Genomic DNA, 21,865 nt, shown 5'->3' on the forward strand with positions numbered 1-21,865 from the left:
TGTCACCTAGTGGGGCACCAGAGCCAGCCCGGGCTGGCTTCCAGTAGAAGCACCGGGAATTCACCCATCTTTTCCCCTCCATTTTTATAGATGGAGAGCAGCCCTGGGGAGAAGGGTTTTCGGTGCTGGTGGAGAAGAGCTGGACGTGCCCCAGGAACCCCCCGAGCCTGGGCTGAGGCCCCTCTGTCCTGCTCAGGTGAGACCCCACCTGCAGAGCTGCCTCCAGGCTGGAGAAGAGAAGCTTTGGGGGGAATCTAATTGTGGCCATCCAGTGCCTGAAGGAGCTGCAGGAAAGATGGAGAGAGACCTTTTACACGGGCCTGGAGTGCCAGGACAAGGGGTAATGGCTTCAAACTGCCAGAGGGCAGGGATGGATGGGATATTGGGAAAGAATTCCTCCCTGGGAGGGTGGTAGGTCATTGGGATGCATTTCCCAGAGGATGCCCTGGATCCCTGGAAGTGCCCAAGGCCAGGTTGGACAGGGCTTGGAGCAACCAGGTCTAGTGGAAGGTGTCCTTGCCACGGCAGGGGGTGGAAGAAGATGAGGTTTAAGGTCCCCCTCAACCCAAACCATCCCATGATTTCATGACAATTCTTTAAACACTGCCTCTTTGTGCAACAAGATGAATGCAGACTTCAATTATAGTGGAAACGACCAAACTTTATTGAAGGTTTTGTCGTTAGCAGAACTGTTAAGAAAGCAGAATATTTTACACCTCAAGAATTGTTAAGATCTAATTCTCTTGAGAATACAGTACAAATAAAAGCTAATAAAAAAAAAGGGCCTCCTCCCCCCATTCAAGATTTTATTATTTGTAAAATAATGAAGTCAAATTAAAAAATGTTCTAATCTTCAACACTGGCAATTGGAAAAGTGTCACTGATTCCAGAGATTTTTGCAATGCAGCACAATTTCACAGCTGTAAGGAAAAGATTTATGGCAGCTTGATACAACTAGGATTTCAGAGTTGTCAAAAGGCCTTAAGAATCTTATCTGCAGTTTTAAATGATGATTAAGAACTCCAAGTAAAAAAAGAAATGACAACAAAAACAAAATGAACAAAAAACTCCACTTCAAATGCGTGTGAAATGCAGAAGTAATGCCCTGCGGGCTGCTCCAAAGCGTTCACTTGTCTTTTGCAGAGACCTGGCAGCCAGCACAGCTCCTGGGAAAGCACTGAAATACACATGGTCCAGCAACGGGCACCATTCCAGTTGTGCAGGGACTCCTCAACCGATCACAGGCAGGTTTGAGACAGAAATTCACATTGCACTCAGTGTAGGATGCTTTAGTTGTTGGACACTACACACAGAAATGTTTTTATTATTAAAAAAAAAGCCCAGTTGTGCCCTTTCCATGTATTAAAGTGCATTAAGTGACCATTTTAAAGCAGGCCAGGAAGTCCCTTTGAAGTTGGTCCCTAAGCACTGCAGTAGCATTTGTAGTGGTTACAGGTGGTGTGTTCCAGAGGCCCTGTCCCACACCACCACGGCAAGTGCAGTGGAATTCCATAAATTGTTAGTGAAATACCTATTGAAGCTCAAAGGGATAAGACAGCAGAGAACAGCTCTGTTCTCGTGCTGGGGACAGACACTACCTGCTGAAGCCATCCCACAGCCAGACGCTTGTTCCATGCACCTAAAGAATTTGCAGGCTTCCAGAGTTTTCTAGCTGAGATAATTTGTACGCAGATTCCCTTAACGCCGATGTGCAGTGCAGCATCACTTCATCCAGGAGAGCTGTTCGTTAAAGCTAAAAATACCCATTTCAAAAGGCCCAGCACCTTGCAGCGAGTTTTCTAGTAAAAGGCCAGTTTATTCTTCATCATCATCTTCATAGTAGCGATTCCTTTTGATCTGTTCTTCCACAGATAGATCTTCCACGTCTTCACCCTCCCAAAACCCAACGTCTTGGGATTTGCGATTCTGGTTTGGACATGATTCCTTAGCAGTCACAACATTGGCTAAGCTGGAATGTTTAGGAGAATTTGGTTCAAGGAGTTCTTCCTTTGGAATTTCTGGCTCCTCCGTAGCATGTTCTTCCTCATCTGTGTCTGCATTCACCTGGCCATTCTCTACAACGTTATGCTCTACTGTTTTGACACCAGACAATTCCCGTTCTTCCTCCACATTTTTCTCCCCAACATCCTGGATGTTCCTATGCTCAACCTTCTTTTCCTTTTGCTTTTTCTCTATGACAACCTCTCTCTCCAGTTCCTCACTCCTTTTCAAGGTATCTCTCTCTGCCTTAGAAGGAGACAGTGAATTCTCTGTTTTATGGCCTTTAACAGATATTGTTCTAAATGAGGCTGCGACAGTAAAGGGGCGACTTCGCTCCTTCAGCGAGGAAGATCTTCTTAACTTTTTGAGATCCAGATCCACATCCTCCTGCACATCTGGCTTGGAAATCTCTTCTTCTGGAGGCCACTTGGGTTTAAGTACTTTGATGCCCTCATCTAAGGCACTTCCTTGGATACTTTGGTCAGATGGAGGTGGCCAGGCAATCCTGAGCTTTTTTGTTTCTGCTGGTCTTTCTTCTCTTTCAGGAACAGCTGAAGCTTTTGCTTCCATACTTGCTGCCAGAACTCCCACTTTTGCAATCGGGGCATCCTCTACTCCTGGGCTTTGTGGAGTTTCTGGTGCATTTACACCATGGACGGTTTTCTCCGGGGATTCTTCACATTCAGCTTTACCTGCCCACAATTCCTTATGCTGTTTGTGTCCAAAGCCCTCATCGTAATTGCCTTTGGACTTGAAGAGCTGATTGAAGTGAGGCTTGCAGTAGATGTTCCCACGCAGAGACGCGTACGTCCCGAGGCTGTTCAGGAAACACAGATCAAACGTTAGAGCTCAGGGCCACTGACACGGGTGTCTATTTTAGTTGTGTTACAGAAGAGATTCAATTTCAGTCTTCCACACATTACAGCCCGCAGGGTTTGTATGGCTCTTTCTAGGAATTCTTTGTAAAGCCGGACATTATATTTTTCCCCACATAAAATTACATTAAGAGTTTAAAAATGGCATCAAGTGCACCAGGCACTGGCAGAACTAGGCCTGCGTTACCTCTCCTACACTCCTGCACAAATCACTGGATTATGGTGACTTCCAGCTCAGCTAGGCCTGAGCAGCACCTTCCTCAGCTGCGAGAGGAAAATACACTTCCCAGAGGGCAGCCAAGGGAGCAGTGCACGTACCTGAGTTTGCTGTTGCAATAGGAACAGCGGAAGCAGCTGATGTGAAACACCTGCTGGTTGGCAAAGAGCCTTTCCATGGGGTACACGGTCTTCTGACACCCAACACAGGTTTCCTTCATTGGCAACTGGAATTTCTACAGGGGGAAGAGAAAGTTTGTTAACGGGAAAACACATCAACTGCTGAGGACTTGGCAAGAGTTCATGCACAGCTTCCTGAGCTCTCAAGAACTGCAGAGAGTCACTCTCTAATTATGGTGCAGCGGGGTCTGGTGGGCAGCAAGAAGCTATGACAGGCCCATGGGATTGCTGTGGCTTGACAGGGAGCCAAGATTTCACCCCAGTGAATCCCACAGCTGAAGCATCACATGCTGAGCAATGGTTGGGAAAGAACAATGAGAGCACTAAAACTGAGCCAGTTCCCCAAAGCTGTCTCGTTCCTGCAGCCCCAGTTTTTATTGATAGGAGATTGATGAAACATTCCAGTTGATTACAGTCAGTGTGAGACATACCAAAATAATAAAAACCGTGCAGAAAAAGAGAATCTCGAAATGGTTTGGGTTGGAAAGGACCTTGAAGGTCATCTAGTTCCAATCCCCTGCTACGGCCAGGGACACTGTCCACCAGAAGAACTGAAATAGCCTCAAAAAGTGCAGGGTGGGAGAGGAAAGGGGTGAAACAGGCTGCTCAGTGGTTTGAAATTATCCATTTTTGTTAAATCTTTCCTCTCAAAGAGGAGGAAATAGTCTCAGCACCGATACAACAGCAGGAAACACTCCTGACTTCACTTGTAAACAATTCCAGCTCTATCCCAAAGAAACTACACTCAGATTTCAGGACTTGCAGCCCCCCAAACTTGCTCAAGATTCAAAGTGAGCAGAGCTTTGAGGTTAAACAGCTAAAATTCTTATGTGCTTACTGAATTTCCTGAGGGGTTAGTGCAAGGATAAACTTGAGCACTGAGGAGTCGAGTGTCACTGCTGTGCAGCAAAGATCGCACGTTTGTTTTTCAACAGCATCAAGGAAGCAAGAACATTGTCCATGAGAAAAGGTCACTGGATGCCATTTACTCCTTGAAATCTATTAACACTGGCCAATGGGGAGGACACTTTACAGGATAAATTAAATAACACAACACTGGCATTTTGAGGCTCCATGTTGATTACAAATGATTTAGCAGCCCAGGCTCCACTCTGAAGTCTGCACAGACATACTTATAGTATGGCTTTTCCGTGGGAAAGAATTACCTGCTACAAACTTACAAAAAGCTTTACGGAAAAATCTGATGGCTAAAGAAAAAACAGGAAGGTCAAAGGAAGACATAATCACAGAAATTTATTTATAACAGTCTAGAAACAATGGTTAGGAATGAAAGTTCCAGTGTGTAAGGGCAGATTGCTGAAGATGGAGCCAGCTCAAGTCATTTTGTCACCACCATAAAGTTTGCTGCCAATTTAATTCCATTTTAATATGTATTTCAGGGTTTCCAGGCATTGCTTGAAGTTACAGTAGATTAAAGTTCCAGTGATGACAGCTTCACTAACAAAATTCGGAATTCCTTTTGAAAAAGAATCCAAAGTTTCTAGGTGCTGCCTAAACTCTGAATCTCGAGTCACTAAATGAAATCTCAAAAAAAAAGAGATTTAGTGATGCAAACAAAAATCTGATCACCTGTGCTTGCCACATGGAGCAAGGCAGTAACAATTTGCTTGCCCATCAAAACGTTTTCTCCCTGAAAGCTCAGTGAGCTCAATGATGGCATTGGTTTTGCATGGTGACACAACAGTGCTGGCATGGGCTTCTGCAGTCACATCCCCATCCAAGGAGAGGAACTTACTTGCATACAATGAGCCCTATGTCTGTGGAGAGGCGTTTTGGGCTGTGAAGAGACAGAAATTCCTTTCCAGGACACTACAAATAGGAGCTACAGGAGGAAGATGAGGCCCAGTAAGTATAAAAAGGACTTGAGAGAAAGCTGAGAGTTGAGCTCACATTAGGAGGGAAGCAGAAGGCAGGAGGAGAGGTTAGGAACCAAGAACAGGAGACAGAAGCTGGAAGAGACAAATAGGAACCTTGCATGAATAAACAGCAGCTTCTATCTCACAGTGCAGCATCTAAAGCAGTAACTGGGCAAAAGGCTAAAATGGTTTTGATAATATCAAGAGAGAGCAGAGAGCACCAGGACATGCAGGTTGTGTGTCACAGACTGGGATCACACAACTCTCACTGGCAGCTCAAGTTTCCCATACTGGCATTTCTTCCCTGGCACACTGGGAAGCCACATCTCCCCAGTCTCCGAGCTCAGGGCTGTTCCTCCCAAAGATGGGGAAAACAACAAAAGCCCAGTTGTTTCCTCAGGAGTGAGCCAGGAAGTGTGTGGCAGCTGAGGGAATCAGCATCCCAACCCCAAACAACACACGTGATGAGCAAGTACAGCCTGACCGAACCATCCAGCACTGCCATTTGTTATCTAATCAGATTAGCAACTACATCCCTGTCCCAAAGTTCTCCATCTGCTTTTTCGCTCCCTAAAGAAACTGTAACATCAAAGACTCATTAGTCAGAAAGCCATACTTATTTTTATGGAGTCAGGCACCACAGTGCCCTCACTATAAAGTTACTACCAGTTGCAGTTACCTTGGGAACAGCTGGAAGAGGAGCAAAGCAAAGTCCCAGACTGATAAAAGCTCTGGAGATCAGTACCAGGACCTCATCTGAGACCATCCTCTGCTCGAGCCCTTCTGCCACACTGAAGAGAAGCAGCCCCTCTGTCACAGGGGTGTAACAGCAACAAGCAACTCCCCCCCAGTCTGTGGGGAAAACCTGACCGTTCTGAGGTGCTTTCCCACCCCGAATTAAAGTGCCCTCACAATCACACTCTGATGAGGATGGAGCAGGTATTGATCCAGTTACTGCCAGACCTTTATGCTTAAGCACATTTAGGCTTTTCAGTATTAAATAGGGACAACAGTTGGTTTTAACCTTCACCAGTGCTTGAGACTAAAGAGCTGCGTTACCTTCACGGCTTTCGGTGGGGAGGCCTCTGTCTGCCCAGCTGCTTTAGCACCAAGGTTCTGCTGCTTTGAGCTGACATGTTTCTGAGCTTCTGCCTCGCTCTCCGACTGTCCAGCTGAGGAGCAGAGGAGGGAGAAAAGGCAATTACAATGGCGTTAAACCGTGGGCAGCTTATGCTCACAAGACCCACCAGAGTATCAGTTCAAGTTAAACAGTGAGGGAGCTACATTTAGAAGTGTTCAATCAGGGCAACAGGAGTTAGAGATGTTTTAAAATTACAGCTGCAAATGAACTTCTGAACAGGAAAGCAATTCTTGTAAAGTCTGTGTTAGGCACAGGACAGATTTTTAGTACAAGACAGTTTTTATTAATTAATCATTTGATAGGGCTCACCATGGCCATCCTCCAGCAGACCAGAGTGCAAAGACAAGCTGTTCTCACCTACAGAAACCTGCAAGAGAAAATGAGACAATGAGAACCTCTGACCTTCTGAGATCTGAACAATCATGGCCCCAGGAAGGCACCAGGCAGTTTGAGCACCGAGACAGGGAGAGACCTGAGGGGCTCAGGAAAGGACTCCTTGTTTTTGAGGCACAAAAGGCTCCAGCTGATGGTCAAGAGAGTCCTGGCTATAAAGCAGACACCCTCACAGGGTTCACACACACAAACATCAGATTTCTGTTTCTTTGTACACCTTTATTAACCCTCAAATCTTGGTTGATTTGCTGAGGTTCCTCCCAGGTTTTCTCTCTTACAAATCCCTTGACCCCAAGCAGCATATTTACTGGAAATCTCATGGCTCCCTCCAACATTTGACCAATCTCTGACACTTAAACATTCAGCAGAGACTGTGCTCTTGGGAAAAAAAAAAACAAAACACCAAAACAAACCCCAAAATAAAAAAGAACATCTGAATTAAAAAAAAAAAACAAACAAGTTAGTAATTAAAAAAGATTAAAAACTGGAGAAACTGGATCTAAACCAGTTTCAAATACTAAACAGAATCACAGCATTGTTTAGTTTGGAAAAGACCTTTAAGATCATCAAGTGCAACCATGAACAAAACATGCTACAGATAAAGCTCTTGACATATAACTCCTTATTAAACTTGGCACTATTGCTATTTAATCACTGAGGAACTAAAGTACTGTAAACAAGATTAACTGCAAATCATCACTAATTCACCTTAATGATTGAAAAGTCCGTTGCGAGCAACCGAAATTTGTAAATTAACGAGGTAACGAGGAGGCAAGTTACACGTATTAACATCCTCTGGTCTGCTGAAAACAGAGCTGTACCCCACTGTCCTGGGCAGAGCATGAACATGTTCTGAGACTGCTGAAGCCACACACGTCTGGCTACTGAATGTGCCACGGGTGCAGTGTGAAAAATGACAGAGTGAAGTGTCTTTTGTTTCCTTTTTGCCAGAGGATTCCCATTTCTGACATTAATGACAAGCAGCTTTAATTAGGCTCATTTCCAAGTTCACCACATCCCTTCCAAAGGACAATCCTGGCTCCCAAACAATGCTCTATTCAGGTTCTCGTTGCACCTGGACACCTCAACAAGTAACTCTGCAATTACAGCTGAATACAAGAAATTTTATTCAAATCTTCCATTCACAACAGGGAGATATTCTGATTTAACAGGTGGTCTTTTAATTAACTCACCTTGGAGCAGGAAGCAGCCTCCACCAGTCAGACATGAAGCTGCTCAGCTGTCTCTGAGGAACAGCTGAAAGCAAAGATTTGGCCCCTTGCCCAAGGAAGGCTGAAAAGCTCTAAAAGCTCTCCTGGCATTAAGCTGCCACGTGTTCAGCCTGGATGGAATACACAGTACCCCAATTATTATTCAGCTACTTTTATCCCGTCTGCTGTCCCCAGTTCAGGGAACAAATGCTTGAGTCCAGTTTACAGAGTCTCAATTTATAGCTGAAGCTCAAAACCAGGAACAAACCCAAACTGCCATTCCCAGTTACCCTAAAATTTAGCCACTAAATGCAGAAGAAACAGTGATAAACTCCTTTTACTTGGGTCATATAAAGTTGCTTATGGGTTTTTTTTTTAATTGGTGTGGATTTTTTCATTTATAAAAAAACCCACCATAAAACAAACCTACCAATACAGAAAAACTCTCCCAGAAAACTTCTCTAGACATTCTCTTCCACAGACACTTGCTGGCTTATAATTCAGAGACAGACTAAAAAAAAATTTTAAAAAAATCAGGAATTTTGCAGCATGTAACTAATCTGCATCAGCTGCTCATGTTCGATTCCCAGATGGCATGTGGGACACGGAACCAGTGTATCAGCTGTGCTTCCACAGCCAGTTCCACTTAAAACAAAGCCCTTGATCTCCACCAGAACGGACATCTTACCTTCTCCCCATCCTGACAGGAATTGGAGTCCTCAATTGGTGCCAGATTCTCCTTCTGCCCAGATTTGTAATTCTTGAGTTCACTCTCACTGGCTTGAATCTCACTCTATAGGACAAAGCACTGGAAAGGTGACAAGTTCTTTTCTCCTAAGAAAATATGTGCTTTCTATTTTTCTTGAAATGTTTTAAAAACTGTTTTTTGAGTACATGGAGTGATAACTAAAGGAAGGGCCATAAAAATGTATAAACACTTGTTAAGTGACATATTCTAATGAGGGAACAGGATTGGGCTGTAGAATTTTACTGTGCTCTAAGGAGGTAATGCCAGCGTTTCCCTGAACAACCCTTTTCTTCCAAACTCCTGTTTAAAATCAACTCCTAAATATTCCCTGCTCAATCCACATCTCCCTTTTCAAGAAATGTTAACTTTTCACTTGGAATGACAAGTATTTCCAGACAAGCATTGCCTAAAGTACAGTGTCATTCCTAAATACAATTTGACATAAAAGCAAATCCCACATTTGCTTCAATTCTAGTCAAAACCCTGACTCTGTTTTCCTGAGATTTTTGTTCTTAATAGACTGACTTAAGACTTTCACAGAAGGATCTTTCAGACTTTAAAACCAATAAAATCCAGTGAAACCTCGTGTTTCTTTCATTGCCACAGGACACAAGATCATTGGAAGCCTCGTGCTTTTCACAAGGCATCTTCTCTATGACATGAAAGACGAAGAGCCACATGCCAGCACCAGTGTCTTCCTGCACTTGGACACAAGTCTCCACAAAACCAACCACATCCAAGAGGTTTGTAACCGAATGTTGGCATTTTCATGTTTAGATCTCTGTATCTGCTGCCCAGCACCTTTCCCTCCCCTTCCTGCATCCCTTGCAACACTGATTGCTCCTCACCCCTGCTCGAACCAAGTGTGCATCAGTTTTAATCCAGGCGTTATTACACCACAATGCCCCAAAATAGTTGATCCCAAGACAGATTCTGGCTTTCCTTTGTAGCCCAGATGTGAGAAGGGCAGCACAAACACCACACTTCCATATCAAGAAAGCCCTGGTTGCTTTGCTAGCAGGGGAGGAGAAGATCCAAAGGTTAGGGCTGCTGTTGGAACAGTGGCACTGCAAACGGGAGCCCCTGTCTGCTCTATCTTACGCTGCCCTCGTCCAAGTGCCAGGTCAAAATGAGATGAGATTGTGCCCAAATGGGGCATCCTGAGAGCATCAGGGTGGACTGACACTAAACCAAGAGCATTGGGGGGGCTGCAAACAGGAGCCTCTGGAGAAATGGCAAATCTCTTGCCATCAGGACAGAATTTAGTGACTCAGCCAGCACTCTGAGCCCCAAACTGGAAAAGGCATCAGGAAACGAGTCCAGGAGGCAGAAATGGGCAATTAGGTTAATCAGATTTGTTGCAGTGGCTGCAAGGACTTTCCATTCATGCAGGGAAGGTTTTACTGACCCTCCTCCCACAGCTGGAGAATCTGGCCCACGTGGAGATGAAATTCAGGAATCATTCGAGCTGGGAAGAGGCCCTTGGCTCTCTACAGAGACTCCTGGGAAGCAGGCGCTCCTCTGAGGGAGAACCAGCACTTCGGGCTCTCATTTCCAGGGCAAGTTTCCCAGCTTAAAAAGGCCTTTCCTCTTCAAATCTATTACTCTGGTTAATAAAAGTAATGCTTGAGCAATATAAGTTCCCACCATTCAGCAAAAGTATCAGAAACTTCCAGCAAATGTACCTAAGCAGTTTTTAACAAAAGCTGAGATTCCTGAAACCTCCTCAGCTGCAACACTTCATTAATTGTTCAGTTCCTGATCAAATATTTGCAAAACAGGCAGAGGTTCATTCACTGCAAGAGTCTAATTGGATTCAGAGAGTGGTGAGAAGTCCTGACGGGAGATGAAAAGCAAAGTGAGGAGAAGCGACTGGAGATCCCAAAGCTGCAGGCCAAGAGATCCAAGTTCTGAGCGCTGTGTGACACAAAGTCACTTCATCTTGCCGTGCCTCAGTTTCCCACAGCTTAGAGCTCATGGAAAACATGGAATTGAGTTGAGTTTTCTTTTTTAAGCAAAACCAAGAAACATGCAGAGAGCTACAGACACTCAGAAAGAAAAAGAACGTCAACTATGCTTCAGAAGGACTTCGGTCAGGGTGCCAGCAATTAATCCCTTGGAAAACTTTCAACATTATTCCAGGAAGATGCAAATATACTTATTTCTTCCTGCAGTATGTAGAGACAACTCTTCATAAGAAATTACTCCTATGGGCACAGAATTGTTTTCCAAAAAAACAGCATTACCCTCAAGCAGCCTGCTTTCCATAAGATCATCTTTTCAGTCTCAGGCTGGGACAAAAATTCACTTCCACACAAGCCAAGACTTACCATGGGAATGATGCCTGAGGAACTGCCCTGCTTAGACACAGCTGCCTGGTACTTGGCCAGCCTGTCCTTTATTGACGTCTCAGATAAACGGGGCATGTCCAGGTTCCTCCTGGTCTCTGCTTTGTCTGGGCTGACTCCTGGACTGGTCTCTACAAGATATCCTGGTAAAAAAAACCAAACATGAATAATGGATAATTCTCAGAGCACTTACCAAGATCCTTCTTGGGGAGAAGAAACATTGCCATTCTCTCCAGGATCATGCCAGTGAGGACACAGCGTGTATCAGTAAGGAGTGAGAGCCAAGGGAACGGCTGGAGATGTGTCAGGGAAGGGTTAGGTTGGATATCAGGAAAAGGTTCTTCCCCCTGAGGGGAGTTGGGCACTGAAAAGGCTCCCCAGGAATGGTCACGGCCCCAAGGCTGCCAGAGCTCCAGGAGAATTTGAACAATGCTCTCAGGCACAGGGTGGGATTGTTGGGGTGTCCTGTACAGGGCCAGGAGTTGGGCTGGATGATCCTTGTGGGTCCTTTCCAATTTAGGATGTTCTATGAGTATTTATAATATCAGCTATTCCTTGAAACCCCAAAAGACTGCAAATGGTTTGCTAGAAAAAGGTCTCCAAACAGATAAAAATACATAATTTTGTTTAAGTCAAAGCTCACAGTAGCTCCCTGTGCCTGGCCAGGGTAGGAGGGATGAGGACTGAAGCAAGGAGGAAGAAGGAACATTGACTGTCTGTTCACTGCTTCCTAAATTAGCTTGACTATTCAAAGTAGTTCTAGGATTGAGACACAGGGAAAGAATGGGTTGCATTCCTTAACTTGTTGGTTATTCCCTGTGCCTTGGTTTCCCATGCTTCAGAGTGGAATGGTTTAAAACTCCCAGCAAGGCTTCACTCATTAAATGGCATGCTGGTGGCCGTTGCAGCTGGAAGGTGGCTGCACTTCCTTCCATTTTGGAAGGGCAAAAGTTATTTCATAGAATCCTTGAGATTGGAAAAACCCTCCAAGACCAGTGAGTCCAACCTCTGACTGATCCCCACCTTGTCATCCAGACCAGAGCACTGAGTGCCATGTCCAGTTGTTCCTTGGCCACCTCCAGGAAAATTTCTATTGTGTTGTATAAAGTAGATTTATCTCATAAACAAAAACCAAACCAACCCAGCCAAGCCCCAGCCCCGAGGTTTCCTGACCTGCTGTGCTGTGGCTCCTCTCTCCTTGGGCGGCATCGCAGTCCTCTGAGGAGAGGCTGTTCTCTGAAATCCTCCTGCCCAAGGCTGCCCTCCGTGGCTCCCGGGGGCCCTGCTGGGGACACACCCTCCCATCAGCTGCCTGGACACACAGGGATTGCTGTGGGTAATCCCTTAAGAGGCACAGGTGTCACTAGCAAATCTGCTTTACTGGAATAAACAAGTCTAGCAGGTGACATCTTATTTAACCAATATAAAGTTTGATCACAGAGTACCTGACCCTCTGTCACCTGGAAAACACTTTCTTAGAGAGGTCAGTTGGTGCCCTTTGGCAGTTGTCTTGGTTGAAAAGGACCACAAAGATCAGATTTTTAAGTTGTTCCCACTGCATATACAAAACTTCAGTCTAGATTTTTACATTTTGTGCAATTTCTGTTGAAGCCAATAGTCACGGTCATTGTATGACAATTTAAAATCAGAAGAAGGATGCAAGGAACCACTTATCCGAAATCTGCATTCATTTTCAGCCATGGAAAAAGGAATTCATAGTTTTGTAATAAAAGTTATCTAGAGATACTTGTTTTGATTTGGATAGTTCATGCATTTGGTACCAAATAATTCCCTAATTAGGTCTGATAAGGCTGAAGCTTAAGCAGGAGAGTGTTAGAGATAAATATTCTCGGATCCCCAGGATAATCACTCTCTGCTGCAGAGCTGGACAGGGTGTCCTGTAGCACCACACAGATGCTCTGGCTGCTTCAACCAGATTTTATTCTTATTTGTTGAGACCAGCTCCTCAGAATCTAAATCTCAATAAAAGAAAGCGCAAAAAGAAATTTCCACAGCTTTGATAAAAGTTTGTGAGCACAGGGTTAAACTGGACTCCATCAAGATAGGATGTACTCACAGCTGAAAGTCAACCTATAAAATCCTAGAAGGTGCTGGACCTTTGTTTCCTCTCTAGGAAGAGTTAAATCACAGATGGAAATTCAGATTGAGGCTAGTGTAGAGAAAAAGACAGGTTTGGCAAGATGCTCCAACCACACATTTCCCCCCAGATTTTCTTATTTGCTGGTCACCAAACTGAAGGAAATTCCAAAGTTTTATTTTCACAGAACTGCAGTGTAAGATAATCACTGTGAAAAATCAGGCTGCTTTCCATACAAACAGCAACTTCACCAGGAAAGGAAAATGCAGCTGGAAGACCTCTTTTTCCATTAGCACGGGAAACAGTTTCTATTTCTGTGGTTTAAGACTTTGGTAACTTTTCTTACTGGAAAAGAGCTTTAGCTCTGACAAGTCTTGCACTGACCAATAGGCTCAGGTCTGGGAGTGCCTGCACACTTGTAAAGACTTGCAGAGGACTTTCATTCTGTGAAAACTATTCTTAGATGATCCTTATTCAGCCAATGTCCCCTTTAACATCACCCTGAACCCACGAGTCTGGGGCTCTTGCAGCTCAGAAATTCGGGGTCCAAAGGGTCCAGCAGGAAAAGCTCAATCAGCAGAAGCAGCTCGAGAGATAAGGAGTGCTCCAGCTGCACCACTCCAGAGCCCTGCCAGCTCCTCCTCCTGCCCTTTGCCACCTCACATCCACAGGTGTCACAACCTCACCTGAAGAGCCCTTCTGTGGGTGAGCTGCAGAACACAGAGAGTAAAAATCCCAACTACCAGAACACAAAAGCTTTAGAGGCCAGGGATATTTCAGTAAACCTACAAACACATTCAGTAAATCTACAAATATCCTACAAATATGTGTAGGTTTTGTATCAACAGTTTTATCTTGGGGGGAGGAAAAAAGCAGAGTAAAAGAAAAAAAAATGTTTAACAGAGGGGAAGATGAGGGACTTTCCCCACCACATCTGATGGACTGACCAACTGCAGGGAATCAGCAGGATCATGGCTTGTGGAGGGTAACTCCTCTCACATGGACGAAGCCCCCCAGGGGTTTGTCACTCTTTGGCTGGGCCACAATTCCCAGGGCACAGTTTCTGCTGCTTTGGAAATGAGATAAAATATTCCCCGTTTATGGAAAGCTCCAAGTTCTCAGACTTGGGCAAGTGCAGGAGCACCAGGAGCACAGGTAAAGCTTTGCCTGGGGCACAGAGCTGGGCAAAAACCCAAATCAAAGTTACACCTATTTCATTACAAACCATCTGTGTCAGACATGACCCTGCCACGAGGTCACCTACACGCCACAGCCAGGTTTTGCCTTAAAGGAAAAGCACAAACCAGCCTGGAGACAACTTTTTCAGAAGTGTTGCAGATCTGATTCTCCTCCCCCTCGGATGTGCTTTCACTATCACTTACAGGAAGAATCCTTTGGACATCAGGTCTTTTATCAGTTCCAGTCTTTGCTTAGCACTGAGCAATCCAGGCTGCTGTGCCTGCCCCTAATGGGATTAGGGCAGTTTGTTTCCATGAAAATGCAATAAAAGAAGATCTGCCTCCTATCTATTGCAGAAGACAGAGCAAGATTTGAGTGAATAAATGAATAAATGATGGGATTTTACCTGTAATTCTGAAAATGAGAGTAGGTTTGTTTGGAGTGGGAGATGGAATCAGGAAATCCAGGCTCTAACCTGGATCCCTGCCCCAGACCTGCCCAGCAACCATGAAAATTGATTTATCAGCACTGCCACGAGCTTCCAGCCGTGGTGCTGCTTAGTTCACACATAGGTTTTGCCAGCAAAGCTCTGACAGCACCAACACATTAAGTCTTCAGTAAAGTCCAAGGAAAACTGCCATCTCTCAGCTGAATTTACAGTTGGACTCAATGATAGAAAGGAATTTTCCACCAAAACGGTTCCACGAAGCCTCACTCAGGAAAAAGCACAGGAAATAAGTGGGAGAGGCAACTGCAGAGCTGCAGAGCTGTCGTGGCTCCCACCTCACTGAGCCACACCTGGGTCCCCACAGCGTCCAGCTCCCTCCACTGTACTGACTGACACCATCCTCCCATCCACAGATCAATTCCCAGAACGAGAATTGAATTCCAAACACGCCCCCTCTCCCCCACACATCTAAACTTCAGAACGTTCCTTTTCCCTTCTGCAGTAAGGGTAACAGATTAACTTGGAATAGGAATTCTGAACCGAACCCGACCAGTTTTGTGCCTCCTGGATGGTGTTTACTGCGTTTAGTTGGTTTTCAACAGTGTTTGAATTGCTAAACTTGACAAACTATCGGTTTCAGATTCACTCAGCTCCAAAACAATTTATTCCCCAGGCTGAGATAAAGTTACTCGAAGCCCATCTGCAGAACTCCTGGAGAATCCTGAGTGATTAATCCTACAGCAAGAGTTCAGCGAAGGTCTCATATCATGACAAAGACTCCAAAAATTCAAGTTGTGAAATGACTTCACACAGACCCAAAATTCCCTTTAACACCGAGCTGCTCCTCTGAGCCCTAAATTGTTACATATTAAAACAACTTTTGTCCAAAATGTGTTTGTTTTAGTCAATACTGCAAGAAAACCACCCGCAGTAAAACAAAGCCAGGAGGAGAGGAAACTATGAGAAAACTGGAAAATCCACCAGCATCGAGGCCTCGGGACTGTGTTGCAAGTCCCCAGCATATGCAACTCATTTTGGAGTTAAGCAATTCCCCCCGGGACACGCCGGCTGCAGTCCACATGCGGGATCAGATTTCATGAGCAGTTGGAAGAAAAATGCGAGCCCTGAGCATTTGCAAGTCAAAACTAGTGAGGGCAGGAGCTGCTCTGGCCATCTCGGCTTCGTCTTCCCCCAGTGAGGATTTTTTTTTTTCCCCGATAAGAAATATTTTGTAAGATACAAAGATGAGGGAAGAGCAAGGAAAGGATGGGAGTATTTCACTGTGTGTATGTGTGAGCTTGTGCGACTCATACTGATACAGATATCAAAAACTCTCACTCCTTAGTGCTTCATCTCAACTGCAACAGTCCTGATTGCTGAGCTCACTTCAAACAGTTACTTACTCTTTTATATATTAAAAAGTACATAAATATCTACATATGTATTTTGTGCAATTCACATTTTCATAACTCATTGTAATCTTCTCACGAGACACAAACAATCCCAACTCACTTTACAAAACTTAATAAATTCCACACTTATTTTCCCCTCTTCCACTGAACCCTATCAAAAGCAAATTCACTTTACTCCAACGAGTAATCACAAGCTGCCACAACTCCGAGCACCCTGCACATATTTGTGTGGCTCGAGTAAGTTACTAACACCACGATGCTCTGCTTTCACTAAAACAATGAACACAATATTTGCAGAGTCAATAGTTGGAGCCACTCCCTCCCGGGATTTTCCTGATGCCGCGGAGGCAGCAGCTTTAGCTTCTCCAAGATTTGGAGGGACAGATCCTTACCTTGGCCTGAGGGGCTTCACCCTTCTCGAACATCATCTTGAGCTTGGTCAGGGGCACGTTGTACTTCTCGATCCTCCCCGGAGACTCCGACCTCTCGCTGGCTTCGGGCTTTTCCATTTCACGGGGCTCTCTCACACAGTTTTCCATGCTGCCGCTCTCCCGTGAGTGGATGTGGGGCTCTGTGCTGTCAGCAGCGGGACACTGCGCCTGGCCAGAGGCAGCTCCAGCCCCCGGGGGTGGCGAAGGGGTGCGGCTGGTCCCGACCTTGTGCCTCACCTCAGCGCAGCTGCTCCGGACCGTTTCCTTCCCAGACTCCGCTCCCAGCACCGGATTCTCCCACTTCTTCTTCAGCACGCTCAGATTCCCCCTCGTAAAGTGAGCGGGCAGGTTTTCTGTGTTCTGCAAGGAACAAGGAGTTAATTCCAGCTCTCCAAAGCACTTCCTTTCCATGCAGGAGGAAGCTCAGCACCGATCCCCGCTCCCGGCCAGCTGTGAATAGTTACAGCTGTGCCACATGGAGAAAGCATCCAGGATAGGGAAGGAAGGAGGGGGGAGAAGAGAAAAGTCAGGAGTAAGGCAGGAAGTGAGCAAACAGGAATGGCCTTATAAGGCAAAAGGGAGTCAAACCCCAGGAGTTAAATGCCACACAAAAGACCTGAATCCACACATGAAGGAAATGGGACTCAAATCCACACAAGGAGGGCCTCCAGTCCCAGAACAAGGAAACAGGAGCACAGGCGGCCATAGGAGAGGCTGGTGTACCAAATGCTGCAGTGTCTTCAGAAGACAACAGCCATCAGGCCTTCCAAAAGCTACAAATTAGCTCCCAGAAACCACTAAATCCTTGGAGTTACCTGCTCCTGCTCTCGGGTAACAGCAACACTTCAGCTCCCAGAGACCTGCCCAGGATTTTACACCACACAGCCAAAGCTCAAGCCAAGCACTCACAACAAACATCCTTCTGCTCCAGTTTAAAAATAACCAATAACTTGCTGGGATTTTTGTTCTATTTCACTCAGCCCGTTGAAAGCACCGATGGGGACACGCACACGGGTCACTGGCACTGCCTCACCCCCAAGGGAAGGCCCGGAGCAGCATCACCTCACATCCAGCTGCTTCCCAGACCAGCTCTGCCCCCAGCAGTTCCCTCTCCCCAGAGCAACAGCCCAGCCCCTGTTTGAGCCATTCCAATCCAATACCTGCCACCATTGCATGTTTCCTGTCTCTCCCTTACGGAGACCACTCCAAACTCATTGCAAGTGGAGCAGGGCTGCCAGGCTTACAGGAATTAACTGGGATTAGCGGCTATATTAGGATTTAAGTCTCTCACCCTATTACTCTTCTGGTCACATTTTGAACGCTGCTTTGCAAATTGACTTGAATCCACCAACACTTCAAAAAAAAAAAAAAATCAGCGTGTTTGCTGACTACTGAAAAGAAAGTATTAAAATTATAAGGGAAGTGTTGTAATGGAACAGAAATACTGGAAATTGTGTGGCACGTTCCTGCGGGAACACCTCTGGAATCCCAGCATGCTTCCTAACACAAGTCCCTCCTGCGTGAGACTTGCCTGTTCCCTGATCACAGGAAGATTGACAGACACAAGCACAAGCAATGAAGAAAATTTAAGACTGAAAAGTAATTTTTAGAATGCTTATTTTATCTCACCTACATCCCAAACAGCAAAGAGTGGCTCCCCAAGCATTAAAGAAATCAAGGCAGCAAATCTTTCCTATAGATCCTGAAAATACTGGCAGTGCTTTAAAATACAAATTACCCCGAGGACCAGGACAAAGCCCTGCAACCTTCATGCCTGATATGTCAGCCAAGGTTCCCTGACCCCTGAACACCTAAGTGCAAAGGAGTTTACAGGAAGGAATGTGGGGCTGTAACAGAGCCAAAAAGTTGGTGCTGCCTCATCCAGGGGCATTTACAGCCCTGGAAGTCACTTCAGAGAAGATCCTACAGCTCTCAAAGACACATTGGATTTCAGGGAGGCTTGGAGGCTCCTTTTAAGCACTTTTAAATTTAGTTAAGAAAGGGAGAGGCACCACACAAGTGCCTCCAGCTAAGAACAGGAGGTGGGTATTCCTGGCTTGTGGTTAACTCATTTTGCCTTTTGCTTAGGAGAGAATTGGTGATTCAACACAGCTTTGGGCAAGAAACTTGACTTCCTTTCCTTTCCTCCACATTGGGAAAAAGCATGGACCATGAAGCAAAAGCAAACCCTACATCTAAGCCAGGTTTTCTGTAGGACACACAGCAGCAATTTTGATATTCCAAAAATCAACTGTCACAGCAATATTCATGCGTGATCCATCCTGATCGCAGGCTGTGTTTATTCCCAAGGAAACAAACACTTATACAAAACACTTACACTTCTCTTCTTCTCAGCAGCGGCTTCTTCAGCAGCTTTCTGATACCTTTGAGAGAGTGAAAAACAAACAAAACCCAAGTTTTAACCAAAATACTGAATGCTCCTGAAGACAGCTGAGATTTTTCTTCCCCCACCAAGGGTTCTGTGCACTCCCCTCAACTAAAACTAGAGGCTGGACCAACAGCAGCAAATAACACAAAGCCAAGTGACAGACACATTTTCAGTCATCCAGTTTACAATAATAACGTGCATTCATATTTTTCATTCCCTAAGCACTCTGATCCCCAAATAGAGACAGTTTACCTTGGAATAGCTGCATTGTTTCCGCCACCCAGCTGTCTGCTGTGCCCCCTTGCAAGAATAACTCAGCTCTTTATAGAGCAGCTGCTGAACCAGAACAAATTCCAGCTTGGCATACGCCGAAAATCTCCATAAGTGCCAGGGGATTTTACTCTGCGGGCTGGGAACTGCCCCCATTCAGCACTTGCCTCCTGGGCAGCTGAGCCATCGCGGCAGCGGGATGGGTAATCACAGCCCTCTGGAGATAAGCCACCCTGGATCATGAATCAAAGTCCTTTAAGGAGCTGAAGGAAGCTCCCAGCAACCTGCACTGTGCTGGGTGCAAGTCCCTGCACAGTCCTCACTGTGCAAGATGATTGCACTTGGCCTTTGAAATATGAAAATTAGTGACAAATGTTGCCATTTTAAGGAGAGCTCTGCCTTTCAGAGAGAAGGAGCCCAGCATCTGCTTGGGCAAAGGGTGTTTCTGTTTTCCTTATCTGTGGAATTCTGCTTTTGACACAACAGTGAGTGTGTTACAGGCTGTTGCTGCTCTCTGAGCGTAAGCTCCTCTTTAATCCATGCAAACACACTAACCCACATCTCTGCACTATAAAGGGTCCGAATTTGAACACAACGTGCTGAGACAGTGATGCTGGAGGAAGAGGGATCACTACTGGAAGAAGAAACAAAGAGGAACACAGATGAAAGTCAAGTAGCACCTGGAAAATGACGATGAGGAGTCCCAGCCCTCACTCTGTGAGTCAGCCCAGCATGGGGCACTTTTTGAGTCTCTGCTGTTGCCTTTTGTGTCTCTGACCTGACAAAACTCATTACATGGGATGGACAAAAATGCTTTCACATATGAATATTTAATTAATGTCATTTTAAAAAGTCACACTCTTCCCTGCAGGCATCAGGGCGGCAAAGCCAGAGAGCAGGACTGTTTTTTCCAAGGAACTGACCCCACCTATGTAGAGGGACGCTACTTGATTAAGGAATAGCAGTTTGGATTACTTCCAGTAAGCCTTTTTCAAGGGATTATCAACATTTAGCAAGATGACCAGGTTCTGTAATCAAGCTTCAGCGAGTGAATAAATTACCTTAACAAGGTGGTGACAGCAAACAGCTTCTCCCTGGGCCAGAGAAGAACTCTGGAGCTGTGGGTGTGTAACTATCCCACTCCTACAGATTCCATAACGTTTGCCCCACACTCAAGATCCAAATACCCCAAAACTTTGTTAAACTATTAATGCAAGAGCCTCGGAGACTCAATTGCCCAAATCCCATTGAAAACCCCAGCTGTAGCCTACATAATTCCTTAAGGAAATAAAAGCCTTTCCAGGAAATGCATTGGTTACTGCCACTCAGCTTTCTCAGGGTATACAATATTTATAGTTTGAGTGTAACCCTTTATCTGTCTCTCAGAGAAAAGGGAAGCTTAATATTCCTTTTCTACCTACGTCAGGAGAGGTTTAGGCTGGAAATCAGGAAAAGGTTCTTCCCCCAGAGACTGGTCAGGCACTGAAAAGGTTTCTCAGGGAATGGTCGGAGTCCCAAGGCTGCCAGAGCTCCAGAAGCATTTGCTCACCGCTCCCAGGGATGCACAGGGTGGGATTGTTGGTGTGTCTGTGCAGGGCACAGCAACTGCGAGCACAGCAGTCCCTGCCCAAGGTACCAGCTGTCACCTACACACACAGCTGGTGCTCCCCGGCCCCACAGCACTTACTTGGAGAACCTCTCTGCGAGGGCCGAGGACTTGTTCTTGTTGACCAGGGAAAGCTCTTTTGCAGTGATTTTCAAGGACTGGGACGTCCATTGCCTTCTATTGAATGGGGAAGGCTCCATCTTATCTCCCAAACCCCTGCTCAGGAGGAAGGAATAGTGTCAGCAGTAGGAACTGGGAGCAGAAAAGAAGTTTCACAAAGTGATTTGCTCCTGCGTCCCTATTCAGGTGCTCCAGCATCCCAGTGCCACCAATCCTAACCCCTCAGGATCTCGTCCATCAACTGACTTTAAAAAGGCAGCAGATGACAGTTATAATTTCCTCTGCAAATGCCATTGAGATGGTGCCCTGATAAAGCCACAGGCACAATGCTGGGGGGGGTGAGAGCAGTGGGAGCCGGCAGAGTGACACGGAAGCTGTGGACATGGAGGATACCAGAGTGACACTGCTATGTCACACACACACACAAGCTCCAGAAGCCCCAAAGTGCCCTCACTTGTTCCAGTTTCAAACCAAATGTGCTGGCATTTATGTAAGACGGTTTGAGTTACGAAACTTAAGAGGATGTAATTACTATACAAACATTTTTCATTCACTCTTGTGTTCGGTCTCAGCACAGCAGCGTTTCCTCTGTGAGCTCAAACAAGTCTCATGTTCATGGAGGCAGCTGTGCCCCTCCTGTTGCAGTAGTTACCATAATATCAGTTAATAGTATTAATTACCTAAAGAACAACTCCAACCACCCCATCCTGCTGGAAATGGGAAGAGATTTTGTCCAGCTTTTCACCCCAGAAGCCAACAAGACTATATGAGATTTATTTTCTACATAGTTTTCTTTTGTGGAGGAGGAAAGGAGGGGAGATTAATTTAAAGAGTTCTCTGATAAGACAAAAATAAAGCCTGTAGGGCAACGCCTTTCCTTTTTTCCTCTTTTCTTTTATCCCTAGTCCCATGTCACACAATG

General features: G+C 45.5%; 1 protein-coding gene across 5 annotated transcripts; it reads right to left on the reverse strand.

Moving 5' to 3' along the window:
* Window positions 1–640: 640 nt before the first annotated feature.
* Window positions 641–21,076, reverse strand: LOC121672329 (LIM domain and actin-binding protein 1-like). Of its 5 annotated transcripts, none has more exons than XM_042044938.1 (10): window positions 20,905–21,076; window positions 18,897–18,942; window positions 16,520–16,918; window positions 12,164–12,302; window positions 10,973–11,133; window positions 8,583–8,687; window positions 6,600–6,657; window positions 6,209–6,321; window positions 3,195–3,328; window positions 641–2,818 (listed from the first exon to the last, which is right to left on the reverse strand). In XM_042044938.1, the coding sequence occupies exons 1-10, from the start codon at window positions 21,021–21,023 to the stop codon at window positions 1,816–1,818; spliced, it is 2,277 nt and encodes a 758-aa protein (XP_041900872.1). In that variant the 5' UTR covers window positions 21,024–21,076; the 3' UTR covers window positions 641–1,815. The 5 variants fall into 5 exon arrangements, with proteins under 5 accessions (XP_041900872.1, XP_041900874.1, XP_041900873.1 ...); XM_042044940.1 differs by having other exon boundaries at window positions 12,164–12,272; window positions 20,905–21,075; XM_042044939.1 differs by having other exon boundaries at window positions 12,164–12,275; window positions 20,905–21,075.
* Between the last annotated feature and the right edge of the window lie 789 nt (window positions 21,077–21,865).

The sequence above is a fragment of the Corvus kubaryi genome, unplaced genomic scaffold (assembly GCF_017639235.1).
Source record: "Corvus kubaryi isolate FWS band 111438036 unplaced genomic scaffold, C.kubaryi_AGA036_p1.0 50140, whole genome shotgun sequence".
Lineage (NCBI taxonomy): Eukaryota > Metazoa > Chordata > Aves > Passeriformes > Corvidae > Corvus > Corvus kubaryi.

What these genes read in the sequence shown, in the direction of transcription:
- LOC121672329 (XM_042044938.1), bottom strand. Translation starts at nt 21,023, where the DNA reads ATGGAGCCTTCCCCATTCAATAGAAGGCAATGGACGTCCCAGTCCTTG. An exon ending in TCTGCTGGAGGATGGCCATG is followed by an intron (nt 6,322 to 6,599) that starts GTGAGCCCTATC and finishes TCTGCTCCTCAG; the next exon opens with CTGGACAGTCGGAGAGCGAG. An exon ending in TATTGCAACAGCAAACTCAG is followed by an intron (nt 2,819 to 3,194) that starts GTACGTGCACTG and finishes TTTCCTGAACAG; the next exon opens with CCTCGGGACGTACGCGTCTC.